General features: G+C 37.1%; 2 protein-coding genes across 2 annotated transcripts; one reads left to right on the top strand and one right to left on the bottom strand.

Annotated features, from left to right (window-relative positions):
- Positions 1–9013: 9013 nt before the first annotated feature.
- On the top strand, positions 9014–13512 carry LOC134022738 (immunoglobulin lambda-1 light chain-like). The gene is made up of 5 exons (XM_062464489.1): positions 9014–9056; positions 9139–9454; positions 10553–10623; positions 11201–11500; positions 12035–13512. Exons 1-5 carry the CDS (start codon positions 9014–9016, stop codon positions 12187–12189), a joined length of 885 nt encoding a protein of 294 aa, XP_062320473.1. The 3' UTR covers positions 12190–13512.
- Positions 13513–14488: 976 nt separating this feature from the next.
- LOC134021965 (histone H2A) lies at positions 14489–14905 on the bottom strand. Its single transcript, XM_062463088.1, has one exon. It carries the CDS (start codon positions 14893–14895, stop codon positions 14509–14511), a length of 387 nt encoding a protein of 128 aa, XP_062319072.1. The 5' UTR covers positions 14896–14905; the 3' UTR covers positions 14489–14508.
- Positions 14906–14984: the final 79 nt, after the last annotated feature.

The raw sequence follows: 14984 nt of genomic DNA on the forward strand, positions 1-14984 counted from the left end.
ATATTCCTTACATTCACTCATGTTTGCAGAAATCAAATCACAGAACACTTTTGTAAAGTTACACAGATTCTGTTCTACTGCCTTTCCTATTTCAGTCGTTAACTTATAACTACACACATTACTAAAACATGTGCTTTTCCATGTTTGGTCCACACCTTTTAGTTCACAAAGTATTTGAAGCATTGTGGCTTCACTGCTGTGTAACCAGCACTTGGTGTCACAGGCAAGACATTTTTATCAGTTGAGTCTGTGTCACCCGTCTCTGTGGCTGTGTGTGGTCCAGGAACAGTCTGTGAAAGAACAACAACAGCCTCTATGTCCATCGAGTCACTGAGAATCTGTCCGTGTGCACGTCTTAGGTGTCTGCGATTCCTCCACAGGAGACCACAAGACTGCAGCTGGACTTCATAGGATCTCACATCCACAGCCCTCAGAACTTTGCTTAATCTACAGAGAGTATGAGGTCCAAAAGGTTGTATTTGCACACAGTCCCTTGGTTTCAATGTGTCCAGATCTCTGGCTTATCTGTTGTAGTAGACAGACTGGCGTAGTTGGTTACTTCTTAGTCTTTGCTGTGCCTGTTCGACTTTTGGCTGCAGAAGGCTTGCTTTCGTGGGCAGCAGTGTTCTGGTGCGGCGACTGAGAAGTCTTTGTGCTAGACTGCTGTCCAGGCTTTGTGATGGTGTGTTACGTTGATCCAGAAGAGCAAGGTAAGGATCCTGTCCAGCCATTTTGGCTTTGTGCAAAAGTCTCTTGGCTGTTTTGACGGCTGATTCCACTCTGCCATTGCTCTGAGCTTGTGCAGGTGAAAAAGTCTTATGCAGGAATTCCCACCGTTCGCTGAATGTTTGGAATTATTGCGATGAGTGTGGTTCGTTGTCCGAGATGACAATATCAGGGATGCCTTGTCTGGCAAAGTGAGCATTCAGTTTCCTTATCACAGTTGTAGATTTTGTGTCTGCAAGCTAGTCAATTTCCCAGAAATTAACATTTAGTCATCTAGCAGATGCTCTTATCCAGAGCGACTTACAGTAAGTAATAATAACCTGAGTAATAATCTACAGTGATAAGATAGTAGGCTACTTGATGTAAAAAAAAAAAAAATGATCTGTGCCTACCTTAGCCCATGGTCTGTTTGGCATTTCATGGGAGACCAGTGTTTCTTTATGGTGCTTCCACCACAAGATAAGAGGACTGTAGGTGGCACGTGATGTCTCTCCTTAGCGCATCAGGTATGATGACACGTTCACCCCAAAACACGATTCCGTCTTGGTGAGTCAGTTCATCCTGAAATGAAAAAGTATGGTCTGATTTCGCTCTGTGTCTTTGACTGGTCATTTGGCCAACCTTGTTGTATGGTTTCAATGAGTCTCTGCAGTGTCGAATCCTGTGTTGTTGAGTGGATTGAACTGAGGCTGTCCGCCGAGATGGGTACATGCAGCAACATATTAACAGTCTCAATTTCAGCTTTCACTGAACCAAAGTCCAGTTTCAGTTCCTGAGTTTTTCTACAATAGCCTAGCCTGGGTGCCAGCCAAACTTAGCCCGCCGTGACAATTGTCTTTATTTATTTATGGCTTTATACGATGATGAACAGATGATCAACAGTAACGTAATCAACCACATCACCAAAGAGCACTTGGGTTGAATTTGTTTTCAACAAACAACATACTACGTTGCTCTGATTGGTTGTAGGTCTATCCAATTGAGTGAAGAGGCATTTTTTCCGGGTTCGGTTGAAACACGCCCCATACTCACAGCCCAACGGAGCGGTTTCAGACTCATATTCTGACTAGAATTATGAGTATGACAACGTCAGGCTAACTATAGCCTACTCTACTGTACAATATTGTACTCTGCTTTCATCTACTCTGTTTAGGCTTCTATGTTCCCCTTTCCTTTCACAGTGTGTGTGAAAAAAATTAGATCCTTGGATCTAATTTCCATCCTTTCCTGTTTCATTTTGTCTACTGTTTGTTAACTTAGTTGCATTCAACTCAAACCCTAAACTTCATTGTAGGCTGCTTGTTTCCGTTGAGTCGCGCCTCTCTCCATTCGCTCCTTTCAACATGACGCTGTGTCGCTCGCCCCATGACATTGCAGCCACGATAAACTGCACAGCTGCAACAGTGTTGCCAACGGCACATGATTACTAATAAAAAAAACAACAGACAATGTATGCACTTATTGAATATTTACATAAGTTGAAAGAATGATCTAGCAAATGTAGGCCTATCGAAAGGCACTTCACCCTTCTTGCCTCAAGGGAATGTCCCTTGAGGCAATGTCTTAGGCTACTGTAAGTCGATCTGGATAAGAGCGTCTGCTAAATGACTAAATGTAAACAGTGATTTTGTGTAGGCTTAGGTGTAGTTTTTACAAAGCAATAATGCAAAAGTTATCAAACTTTCTTGTATTTACATCAACAGTAGCCTACTTCTGTTAATTCAACAGTTGTTTCATGTTTTATCATTTACAGTTTTTTACTGTTGCTAGCCTACTTTACAGTCTTTCACCGTTATTTTTTTTTTTTTACAGTGTAAGAATGCTTGAGTAGCCTACATATGCTCTCCTACTTTATATTCACAAGTGCAATAACATACCAACACTTGAAGTTTAAGATGTTTATTAGAATGATGGGGCTGGTAGCACGGTGATCCCGGTGGATGTAGAGACTGGGAGCATAGCCAAGCCTGGTGCAGCTGGAGGAGGCTGGTAGCAGAGACAAACCTAGCGTCCTGTGGAGACAAGAGTGTCATTCTCCAGTAGTGATGGGTCGTTCGCTAATGAGGGGAAGGAGTGCGACAAAACATGCGAGCACAAAGACGGAGGAATATAGAGGAAATACATGTGGAAATGTCTCATTGGAGAAAGGGGAGTTTCAAGTCGCATTCCTCGCACCTTCGGCTGGACTGATGCGATAATGCGAATGACTTGATTGGAGTGAAGGAGAATTTGAGGTGCGATATTCTTCTCCCGAACTTCAGTTAAGCCTAACTCCATTTTGTTCAGAAGTGTACATTTAATGCAAGCTTTTTAAAATAAAATGCCTGAGAAACAGGTGTGACCTATGCATAACTTAATCATCTTTAAACAACTGTTTAGACATGGAATATTGAAATTAAATTAGATAATACATTTCAATACAAAACAATTTACTGACAATATGTAAACACAGGCCTGTGCCATTCTTAGGTCATGCCCATTATCCACTAAGGTCTATTAGCCTATGTGATTTGCTAAAACGTGTCTTTGAAAATAAACTCTCGTTTGATGTCATATACGGTGTACATTTAAAAAAAGCCTATGAGATATTTTATTGTACAGTTTAACAGCAATACAATATTAATACGGGATGCAACTATATATTCTATGTATACTTCCACATAGGTACTCTGGAATAGGAAGGTCATCATTATGACCAAAAATATGATAATAATATTTGTAATTAATTGTCAGTGGAAGCTGAAAAATAATAGGCCTAATCTCTTTTGATGAAAAGTAATAAAGGGTAAGGTGTTTCTGACTTGAAACCATTTGAGGCAATTTAACCACAGCTTGATCAACAGATTTGAATTAGTTATTATTTAATTTTTTTATACTATAGCTTACTTAGCACAGGTTAAAACATGCTATATTTACACCCATAAAATGGCATATGTTTAAACAAAGATTAGTGTGCAAGATTGAAAATGCAAGATGAAAATGCATGCAATGAATGATCTGTCAGTCAAACTGTGGTTAAACTGCCTCACCATGTTTCCAGGAAGCCAAGTCTAATAAGCGATTGCAGTGAAATGACATGACAACACATTGTTGCAAATTCTATACAGAATATTTAGAATTTTAAGTATTTTAAAAGTAAATCATGTATGTTATAAAGTAGTGTCTGGAAGCAACTCTAACGTTCAGTTTAGTCCCAGAATAATTAAGAGCATTTGGTAAGGATCTGTTTCTATTTTTTTTTTATATATATATTTTTATGTTAGACATTCTTGTAGGCCTATTACAGTTGTTAAAGTAAAATAATACACATGGAGTGCATCACTTGTCTTGTAAACGACATGTCCATTAAACAGGTATGCTTCTTTAATGGCACTTTTGCATCGCTGAAGTGCAGTACTGTCTGTCGTCTTATTTGTTGAGATTAGCCATCATTAAAAGTAAAGATTTTCCAAACATTATCAAATCTTTCCATAGAATTTCAAGATGCAATTGATCAATAATTCAAAGTTACATAATTATATGACAATTATAATAGCACGATTCGAATTAACAAAAATATAGTAAGGCCATCAGATAAATATTTTTGATACATTTGACAAATATATTTAAGCCAAAGCAAATCAATTCCATGTTCATGGCTCAGTAATCTATATAATGTTCATGGCTCAGTAATCTATATAGTGTTCATGGCTCAGTAATCTATATTATGTTCATGGCTCAGTAATCTATATAATGTTCATGGCTCAGTAATCTATATAATGTTCATGGCTCAGTAATCTATATTATGTTCATGGCTCAGTAATCTATATAATGTTCATGGCTCAGTAATCTATATAATGTTCATGGCTCAGTAATCTATATTATGTTCATGGCTCAGTAATCTATATAATGTTCATGGCTCAGTAATCTATATAATGTTCATGGCTCAGTAATCTATATAATGTTCATGGCTCAGTAATCTATATAATGTTCATGGCTCAGTAATCTATATTATGTTCATGGCTCAGTAATCTATATAATGTTCATGGCTCAGTAATCTATATTATGTTCATGGCTCAGTAATCTATATAATGTTCATGGCTCAGTAATCTATATAGTGTTCATGGCTCAGTAATCTATATAATGTTCATGGCTCAGTAATCTATATAATGTTCATGGCTCAGTAATCTATATAATGTTCATGGCTCAGTAATCTATATAATGTTCATGGCTCAGTAATCTATATAATGTTCATGGCTCAGTAATCTATATAATGTTCATGGCTCAGTAATCTATATAATGTTCATGGCTCAGTAATCTATATAATGTTCATGGCTCAGTAATCTATATAATGTTCATGGCTCAGTAATCTATATAATGTTCATGGCTCAGTAATCTATATAATGTTCATGGCTCAGTAATCTATATAATGTTCATGGCTCAGTAATCTATATAATGTTCATGGCTCAGTAATCTATATAATGTTCATGGCTCAGTAATCTATATAGTGTTCATGGCTCAGTAATCTATATTATGTTCATGGCTCAGTAATCTATATAGTGTTCATGGCTCAGTAATCTATATAATGTTCATGGCTCAGTAATCTATATTATGTTCATGGCTCAGTAATCTATATAATGTTCATGGCTCAGTAATCTATATAGTGTTCATGGCTCAGTAATCTATATAGTGTTCATGGCTCAGTAATCTATATAATGTTCATGGCTCAGTAATCTATATTATGTTCATGGCTCAGTAATCTATATAGTGTTCATGGCTCAGTAATCTATATAGTGTTCATGGCTCAGTAATCTATATAATGTTCATGGCTCAGTAATCTATATTATGTTCATGGCTCAGTAATCTATATAGTGTTCATGGCTCAGTAATCTATATAATGTTCATGGCTCAGTAATCTATATAGTGTTCATGGCTCAGTAATCTATATAGTGTTCATGGCTCAGTAATCTATATAATGTTCATGGCTCAGTAATCTATATTATGTTCATGGCTCAGTAATCTATATTATGTTCATGGCTCAGTAATCTATATAATGTTCATGGCTCAGTAATCTATATTATGTTCATGGCTCAGTAATCTATATTATGTTCATGGCTCAGTAATCTATATAATGTTCATGGCTCAGTAATCTATATTATGTTCATGGCTCAGTAATCTATATAATGTTCATGGCTCAGTAATCTATATAATGTTCATGGCTCAGTAATCTATATAGTGTTCATGGCTCAGTAATCTATATAATGTTCATGGCTCAGTAATCTATATAATGTTCATGGCTCAGTAATCTATATAATGTTCATGGCTCAGTAATCTATATAGTGTTCATGGCTCAGTAATCTATATTATGTTCATGGCTCAGTAATCTATATTATGTTCATGGCTCAGTAATCTATATAATGTTCATGGCTCAGTAATCTATATTATGTTCATGGCTCAGTAATCTATATAATGTTCATGGCTCAGTAATCTATATAATGTTCATGGCTCAGTAATCTATATAGTGTTCATGGCTCAGTAATCTATATAGTGTTCATGGCTCAGTAATCTATATAGTGTTCATGGCTCAGTAATCTATATAATGTTCATGGCTCAGTAATCTATATTATGTTCATGGCTCAGTAATCTATATAATGTTCATGGCTCAGTAATCTATATTATGTTCATGGCTCAGTAATCTATATAGTGTTCATGGCTCAGTAATCTATATAATGTTCATGGCTCAGTAATCTATATTATGTTCATGGCTCAGTAATCTATATTAGGTAAGGAGACACCAACGGGTATTATGTTGAAACATAATGCATTGTAGGCTATCAGTTTATTTTCTATGACAGCACAGTTTTTGCAGTTTTGTAATGGCTTTGGAATGACAACATTTCAACAAAAATGAAATAAGCAAAAACATTTTAAATTGTTAATAGCCTAACATTATAATTGCATGTTCAAATCATTTTTTTCTCCTCTCTCTAATGCACATATTAGTTAGGCCCAGATGAAACACAGGTGCAGCTCACACTGTTGTTTGGAAGATGTGGTGAAGTGTTTATGGTTTTCTAATAAACGCTGACATGATACGACAGTTCAACCACAGTTTAATCTATTGATCATTTATGGTACGGATGAGTTTGAAAACATTGTTTAATGATGATGATTTATGATGATTATGACGGTGTTTGTTTTTTTAAATAAACGGTGACAACCTTTTCCATATTTACCACATTACACAGTGTATTCTAAATAATGTTTCCTAATAAATGCACATTTAGAAAAATTACTAAATATTCACAAGGGAAGCTTAAACAACACTTTATTGAGATATGGTTAAGAACAATACTTCATTAATTTAACTTAAAAAGCAATGGCCTAATGCAAGTGGACAAAGGATCAAGGATATTGATTACACCTTTACAGGACATTATAACTACTGTGCTTTCACACCATCAAATCATTGCAACATATAATGAAAAAGTAGTTGCTCTTCACTGTCGTGAACAACCACTAACAACATTGTGCAATATCACCATATTGTGGACAAAAAACAGGTGAGGCATGCAGCTACGGGGATTACTTGTGATATCCCTATCATATCCTTGCCAAATATGTCTTTACTCTACGAGTATGCTGATACATATACTTGATATTCTTTATTTGTGAAAATATAACAATTAGATTACAGGAAGATTATTGTTACAAATAATTCTGCCACATATTGAAAATATTTTTTGTGCAAGCTGAGGTGATGTATACTGGAAACATGGTGAGACGATGAATATTCATTGTACATATTAGTGTTTTTCTCACACATCAACTGTTAGTATCCTGACATTGTATATATCTAGAAGTTTCCAATCAAAATATAGTTTAATTGCTTTTATATCTAAACCTATTACTCTTTCTTTAAATCAAATAATAAATACTATGAACTGTACATTGAAAGACAGTGTTCGGCAAGCTTCTCTCATATAACATAACAGCAACAGAATAGCTGTCATTACAAATAATGTAGTAAGATGAAATGATGACATTTTTAAAACTACCTTGAAAGAAGAACATCGTCATAGTTTTAAACTTATTTAAATTAAATTGTCCCAACACTTATACTTGCTTAAAATAGGAAGATGGAACCCTAAAAGTGCTTTTATCTTTAAATGGTAAAACACATACATATTGAAACAGACACAAATAAAAGGTCAAATGTTTTACTTCTGCTCCATGTTCATCTTTTAATCATGTTTTCATGTGTTGTTATTGTGCAGCAGAAACAGCATAGTTCCAATACATAAATAGGAGAGTGTAAGTGTGTGCAAGACCACCTTCTTGTGGACAAATAAACACAAAAGCCATTATCTGGGTATGACTGCATAAAGCTACTGATTTACTTGTTATCATAAGTTCAGCATACCTGACTGTCTTCAACCCAATAAAGCTTCTTTGGGATGAAGATTGAATGGCTGTTTACTGTATGAATGTATGGCTGCCTCATCTGCATAATGTCAATGTGTCTGTATTGACTACATCATATTGTCTCATAATAGTGACAGGAACAGATTCTGTCGGTTCTGAGGAAAATAGAGGTCTGAGCACATGCTAGATGTGTACATCTAATAAACTAGCCAGTGTGTATGTACATTTTCAATGAACCCCATGATTGTATACTATTAATACTACTAATAACTACTTCTAATACTGTCATATGTAAAAACGACAAGAAAGACATATGTCATTCTATCAACTAAAATAAAATGGGAACACATTTTTTTTTTCTTTATAAAAATCTTTAATCTTATTATAATTGCATGATAGAATTGAATGTGTTTCTCTCTGGCACATACTAGTTAGATGAAACACAGGTGCTGCTCACACTGTTTTTGAAACTGTGTAGATGGAAGTTGTGGTGAAAGCGTTCATGGTTTTCTAATGAAGGCAGTGATGTTACTTATTGGAAACATGGTGAGACTGTTTAACCACAGTTGGATTGACAGATGATTAATCATATGCATTAGACCGTATTTATTTCACTCTAGCCAAAGTTCGATTTAACTTGTTGAACATGCTCCCAAACAGTTGGTCCAAGTCAATTTGTATAGCTTATCTTTTTACGCAGCTTAGAGAAAATACTAGTCAATTATCTCAACAAATAGAGGATTAAAGCAAGGTGGACACGTGACATGAGGTTAGATTAACTTTCTGAAACCACACACCCCATTACATCTTCATCTCTCTGCCCACACTGAACAAAGACCTAAACAACTTCAGTTACAACAGTTGACTGTTTAATGGTGTAGAAATGTTCCTTGTTTTCAGTGCTTTTACGTCTATCCTTTGCTTAGGTGAGTATTCCACACATACTGTAAATGTGACATTGACAGCTGTGTTCACAAGCTAAAGTTTGATTTTTTCTCTGGTCAACAGCTGTAGCTGGAGACCAGTTGTTCCAGGAGCCAAAGTCATGGATAAGCATAGAGGGTGTTAGTGTCTCCTTCAGCTGCAGAGGCACTGAGCAGTGTGGTGGTTCTTATGTCTACTGGTACCAGGAAAGAGCAGGGGAGCCTTTTGTTCTGATTCTAGTTATTCATAACAGTAATGGAAACATTTATTCACGTTTCGGTCATCCTCAAATAGATGACTTCTCAGTCTTGAAAAGGGAGAACAACTATGAGTTGGAGATTAAGTCAGTTGAACGGTCCCACTCTGCCACCTACTACTGTGCCTGCTGGAGGAGTAGTAGGCCCCACAGTGACAACTGTCTCTGATACCCTGTTCAAAAACTGTCTGGGCTTCATCTAGATAGATTTGATTTCTGAGCAGTCTCAGTCATGCAGGGTTGTTTCCAAAGCTCTCCCACTTTACGAGTACACAACAGCCAGCTACCCAACAAAGTTCCACAACCCTCACACATATAGAAGGCTGGTGGATAATAATGCAATCCTCCAAGTACAGCCAATTCCAACAGCATGGGTTGGTACCAACCTGACCCACTCTCTCTTTCAACCTTTTTCTGCATTTTAAAACCTCCCAAAATAATATATGTCTTGGAAGGAGATAATGTTAAGGGTGATCTACTGGAATTTTAGTTATGTCGAGAATGCTTTCATCCTGGCCGTTGCCAAGTAGTACAAATTCCAGCAAATTCCAAACTGTTTGAAAGGGCCAAAAGCACATCAACCAGGCTATGGAGTTTGATTTAGAAGCATTTGTTGTAAATCCTATTTGGGATCCTTTTCCAATTACTGCTTTATAATTTGCCTTGAGGAGTTATGTGTAAACCATTTAAGCCATTTTTCAGGTCAGACCCAAGTGTACAAATATAATTAACATTTTATTACTGATCCAGTGTATATTTTGAAATATGTGACGGATGAATTTCACAAACGAGTGAAGACAAACTTAAACCGTAATCTGTCATGTAGTAACATAACTGTCTACATAGCAGAACACAGCCAGGAAGTGCCTCAGTCTGGCTGAGAAGTTCAAATGTGATGGTGTGGGATTACTATTATAGAGGCGTGCAGACTCCCTTTTATAGAGGAGTTGTACACTTACAAGTGAAGTGACAGCAATGACTGTGTAGAGGATACATAGTAAATGGTCTCACATTAAATGGAATAATGGAAAACATCTGGTAGGTGGAATAATCATACATTTAGCAAGGCCATATCAGGCCCAATTATTTCTTATGTGGTCTAACAATGTTTACATATGTTTATGTAGAAATATGTATGTACGCAGTTTACCTTTGCTTTAAATGGTGCTAGTTTATACATAAGATATTTAGATTGTTGAAATAATGAATAACCACGCCTATACCCCTGACTGCATCCAACAGCCAACTTAAAGGTATGGGGCATTTCACTGTGGACTACGTCTTTGGTCCTGGGACTAGACTTTACGTTACTGGTAAGATATAATTATTTGTATTATCAAGTTTACATTATCATTTAGTGAATCTTTCTATGTGGTAATGTTTGTAAAACATAGCATGTTACCAGACAAAGAAACATTTAAAACATTTAATTGATACTCTTCTTCAGGTGTTGTACTAGAGACATTAAATTCCCACAATCAATGAAATGATGTCTAAATAAATTATTTTGTAATCTTCACACCTTTGTTTATTAAGTAATTTTAAGGACAGTGATTTTAAGTAAAATGTTGTTCATGAGTGAAGCCATCACATCTTTAATCATTATGATCATCAAGTGTTTCCCAGAGCCCAGAACACTACCCAGAATGTACAAGGATGAACTTAATATAATGTAAATTATCTTGCATGCAGTTTGTTTTTGTGTACATACAGTGGCTGTAATGGACATATTTTATTTTATTTTCAGGCACAGTTCAAAATCTACATTATGTAAAAGACTCAAGCAATCTGCAGTGAACTTAATATGTTTTGCACATTTTAATTTCACATACTGTACTCAATGATGAATTAGAGTGGTCGTATTTTCTTCTTCATTTATCTTACCATCAGACAACAATGTAAAAAAACCAAAAGTGACGGCCTATCAAGCTCCCAAGAACCAAACAAATAAGAGGACAACCCTGCTGTGTCAGGCCAGTGACATGTTCCCAGACTTGGTGACATTTTCATGGAAGATGGAGAGAGAAGACGGCTGGTTGGTGGAGGTGCCTGAAGCAGAGAGAGAAGAGCTGGAGCAGAGGGAGGACGGGAGAGTGACTAGTGTGATCATCATCAAGAACGAAGATGCTAAATCAAAAAAGTACAGCTGTACTGTAAAGCATGAAGTGGCTGTTGCTGACATAACAAAAAGTAAACAAAGAAGATTTATTTTTATTCAATTCATGTACCTATTTTCTCATCTCTTGATAGGACAAAAAGTAGGCTCACCTAAGTATATTTATCTATTCAAAGTTATTTACAATTTATATTTTTTTATTCTCAAATTACTTTATCACAGAATTATAATATTGCTCTGGCCCATCTAATTTATCTCAGATGAATCTTCTTTTACCACGGCTGCCTCTACACCAAAAATCATACACAAGTCTCTCACGCCATCCGTATTCTTGATGGTTGAACAAATGTATAGTTCAACTGTAAATTGTTTATAAACAATACATACTTTGTCTGTATTTTATAGAATATTTTTCATTTAAAAAACATGTTAGAATGCTGTTTATTGAATCATATTTATCAGTAGATTTCATGTGCTTTTGTTTCTTGAAGAGTACGCAATTCATCATTACTATCACATGAATCTTTATATGTTGCCTTGGGAGAAATAGATTGATTGGTCAGTATATGTCAATATGTATGGTATAATTTAATTTCTTTCTTTTCCAGAACTCTTGCAGTTCATGTGCAGTGTGAACCTGGCCTCTCTGGTTTACACTGTGATGATAGTGAAGAGCTTGGTGTACTGCTGTGGGCTCTCCCTCCTGCTGCTCCTCAAGGACAACAAGGGAAGTCGACCACACACCCAGAGAAATGTTCTCTAAACTCTACAGGTAGTTAAAAATTGCATTCCTACTACAGCAGATTTGTCCATATCTTGCCTGTTGACATTTGGCATTGGAAGGAAGTGGGACATACAGAAATGGGTAGACATGAATAATTGTGCACGTTGAGTAGTCTTCTGGCATTATTTTCCGTTGGACAAAAATGATGTCCACTCTGTCAAGTGGCATCCGGCGGGGTCTGGAGAAAATGAGAATATGTAGTGGGAACAAAGTGTTGGAGGTATTAGGAAACAGTCTACATCATTTAAGTGGACTCATTTGGTTCTTGTCTTAAAATGTTATACTTCTGTATTTTTTAAGTAATATGATTTAAAAATAAATGTTATGGGCTATTATATGTGGGACAGTCTCCCAGAGGCAAGTAGGGTGAAGTGCCTTGCCCAAGGACACAACGTCATTTTGCATGGCCGGGAATTGAACCAACAACCTTCTGATTAATAGCCCGACTCCCTAACCGCTCAGCCACCTGACCTCCCTTTATGTGAGGTTGTCTCGCTGTTGCCTCTCCAGGGCACCTGTTGTCACTTTCATTTGGACCAAAACAGGTGACATTGATTCACAATTGCTTATGCTTCCTAACTGGACAGATTGATATCCCTGAAGTTTAAATGACGGTGTAATATTGTGGTGATTACGTGGTCCATAATTTTTTTTAGAGCAGTGTATTTAGCTTTATGTGTTAGGATTAAATACTACTGTCATATGTGGTTGGTTTTGACAATGGCTGTCATGAGACCATTATACATTTACATTTAGTCATTTAGCAGACGCTCTTATCCAGAGCGACTTACAGTAAGTACAGGGACATTCCCCCGAGGCAAGTAGGGTGAAGTGCCTTGCCCAAGGACACAACGTAATTTGGCAGAGCCAGGGATCAAACCAGCAACCTTCTGATTACTAGCCCGACTCCCTCACCGCTCAGCCACCTGACGCCCTTACTTTTATATTAAAATTGTGTCATGAATATTTTCCTTGACCTCAAGTACAGTGGTAACATTTTCACTTGTCATAAATATGTCATTAAGTGTTATTACACTGTCAAATGCTTTTATAACTGTCATGATTTTTTTTTAACTTCAACTTCAGTGGTACAATTTGGAATTGGCATAAAGATGTAATTAAGTGCTATAACACTGTCTAATGCTTGTATAACAGTGTCATGAATATTTTCCTTGACCTCAACTACAGTGGTAGCATTGTCACTTGTCATAAAGATGTCATTAAGTGTTATTACACTGTCAAATGCTTTTATAACTGTGTCATGAACATATTTTTTACCTGAACTACAGTGGTAACATTTGGAATTGGTATAAAGATGTCATTCAGTGCTTTAACACTGTCAAATGCTTTTATAACAGTGTCATGAATATTTTCCTTGCCCTCGACTACAGTGGTAACATTTTCACTTGTCATAAAGATGTCATTAAGTGTTATTACACTTTCAAATACTTTTATAACTGTGTCATTAACATTTTGTTTGACCTCAACTACAGTGGTACAATATTTTATTATATTTGCACTACATTCCCCGCATGTACATTTTGTACTTAAAATATACACATGAACTTACTCAAACAGAAGGTTCCAACATGATTTCTGCAGGTACATTTTGTAAAAATAAATAAAAACAACAAACCAGACATAAACTATTAGCTGCTGCCACACGTACATTTACGAGCTGTCTGCTTGGTTCTTGCCATTATGATACTTGTCTTCTCGTCTACGAGTTTGAACGATAAGGAAGTATGGTCTGCTTGTCGTCCGCTGATCGGACTCCGAGCAGACTGATCGGACGTCCGTTCCCGCCCACACTTTAAACCTTCTGGCTCCGTCCCCATCCTCCATCCGTTGCACCGCTGCGCGGTGGCGGGCAGGTGATTAATGAATGTGTAAATTAAACTAATTTCTGTATTTAAGAACGTGCTTGTGACTTAGAGCGTGTACACACCAAAGACAACCCATACATGAATACAAGCATTCAAATATGTAAAATCGCTGAGCATATTGACCAAAAGCAATTGAGCCTTTTCCAAACTTTCTGTAAGGAATGAACCCGCTTCTACAACGTTTGTACGCGGACATGCAGCTTGAGCAGCACAGTAAACCATTTAGGTTTAGTGCTGGAACTTAATGAAGGGGTTTCAGTGTGGCTATACGTCTTGGTTTATATATGTATTGTAGCTTTCCTTTAAAGAGTCCACCAAACTTGATAAGAATTGAAATACAATGCGCCTTTGAAGAGTGTAGTGAGTGGCTCTTAAAAGAGCCTTTGGGGAACGTGAAACAAAGGTTTAGTCTTTACTTGGCCTTAACGGCCTTCTCGGTCTTCTTGGGGAGAAGAACCGCCTGGATGTTGGGCAGCACTCCACCCTGAGCGATCGTAACGCCACCGAGAAGTTTGTTGAGTTCCTCGTCGTTGCGTACGGCCAGCTGCAGGTGACGGGGGATGATACGAGTCTTCTTGTTGTCACGAGCCGCGTTCCCGGCCAACTCCAGGATCTCAGCGGTGAGGTACTCGAGCACGGCTGCCAGGTAGACGGGTGCACCAGCTCCCACACGCTGCGCATAGTTGCCCTTGCGGAGAAGCCTGTGAACACGACCCACGGGGAACTGGAGCCCGGCGCGGGATGACCTGGTCTTGGCCTTAGCCCTGGCTTTGCCTCCGGTTTTGCCTCTTCCGCTCATCTTCGCGATATTTCTGTTTAAATGAGGAGTGAAAAGCGTCTGTCAGAGTACAGACTTATAGGCTAGCTGATGGTAAACGGCTTTCATTG

The sequence above is a fragment of the Osmerus eperlanus genome, chromosome 6 (genome assembly GCF_963692335.1).
Source record: "Osmerus eperlanus chromosome 6, fOsmEpe2.1, whole genome shotgun sequence".
NCBI classification, from domain to species: Eukaryota; Metazoa; Chordata; class Actinopteri; order Osmeriformes; family Osmeridae; genus Osmerus; species Osmerus eperlanus.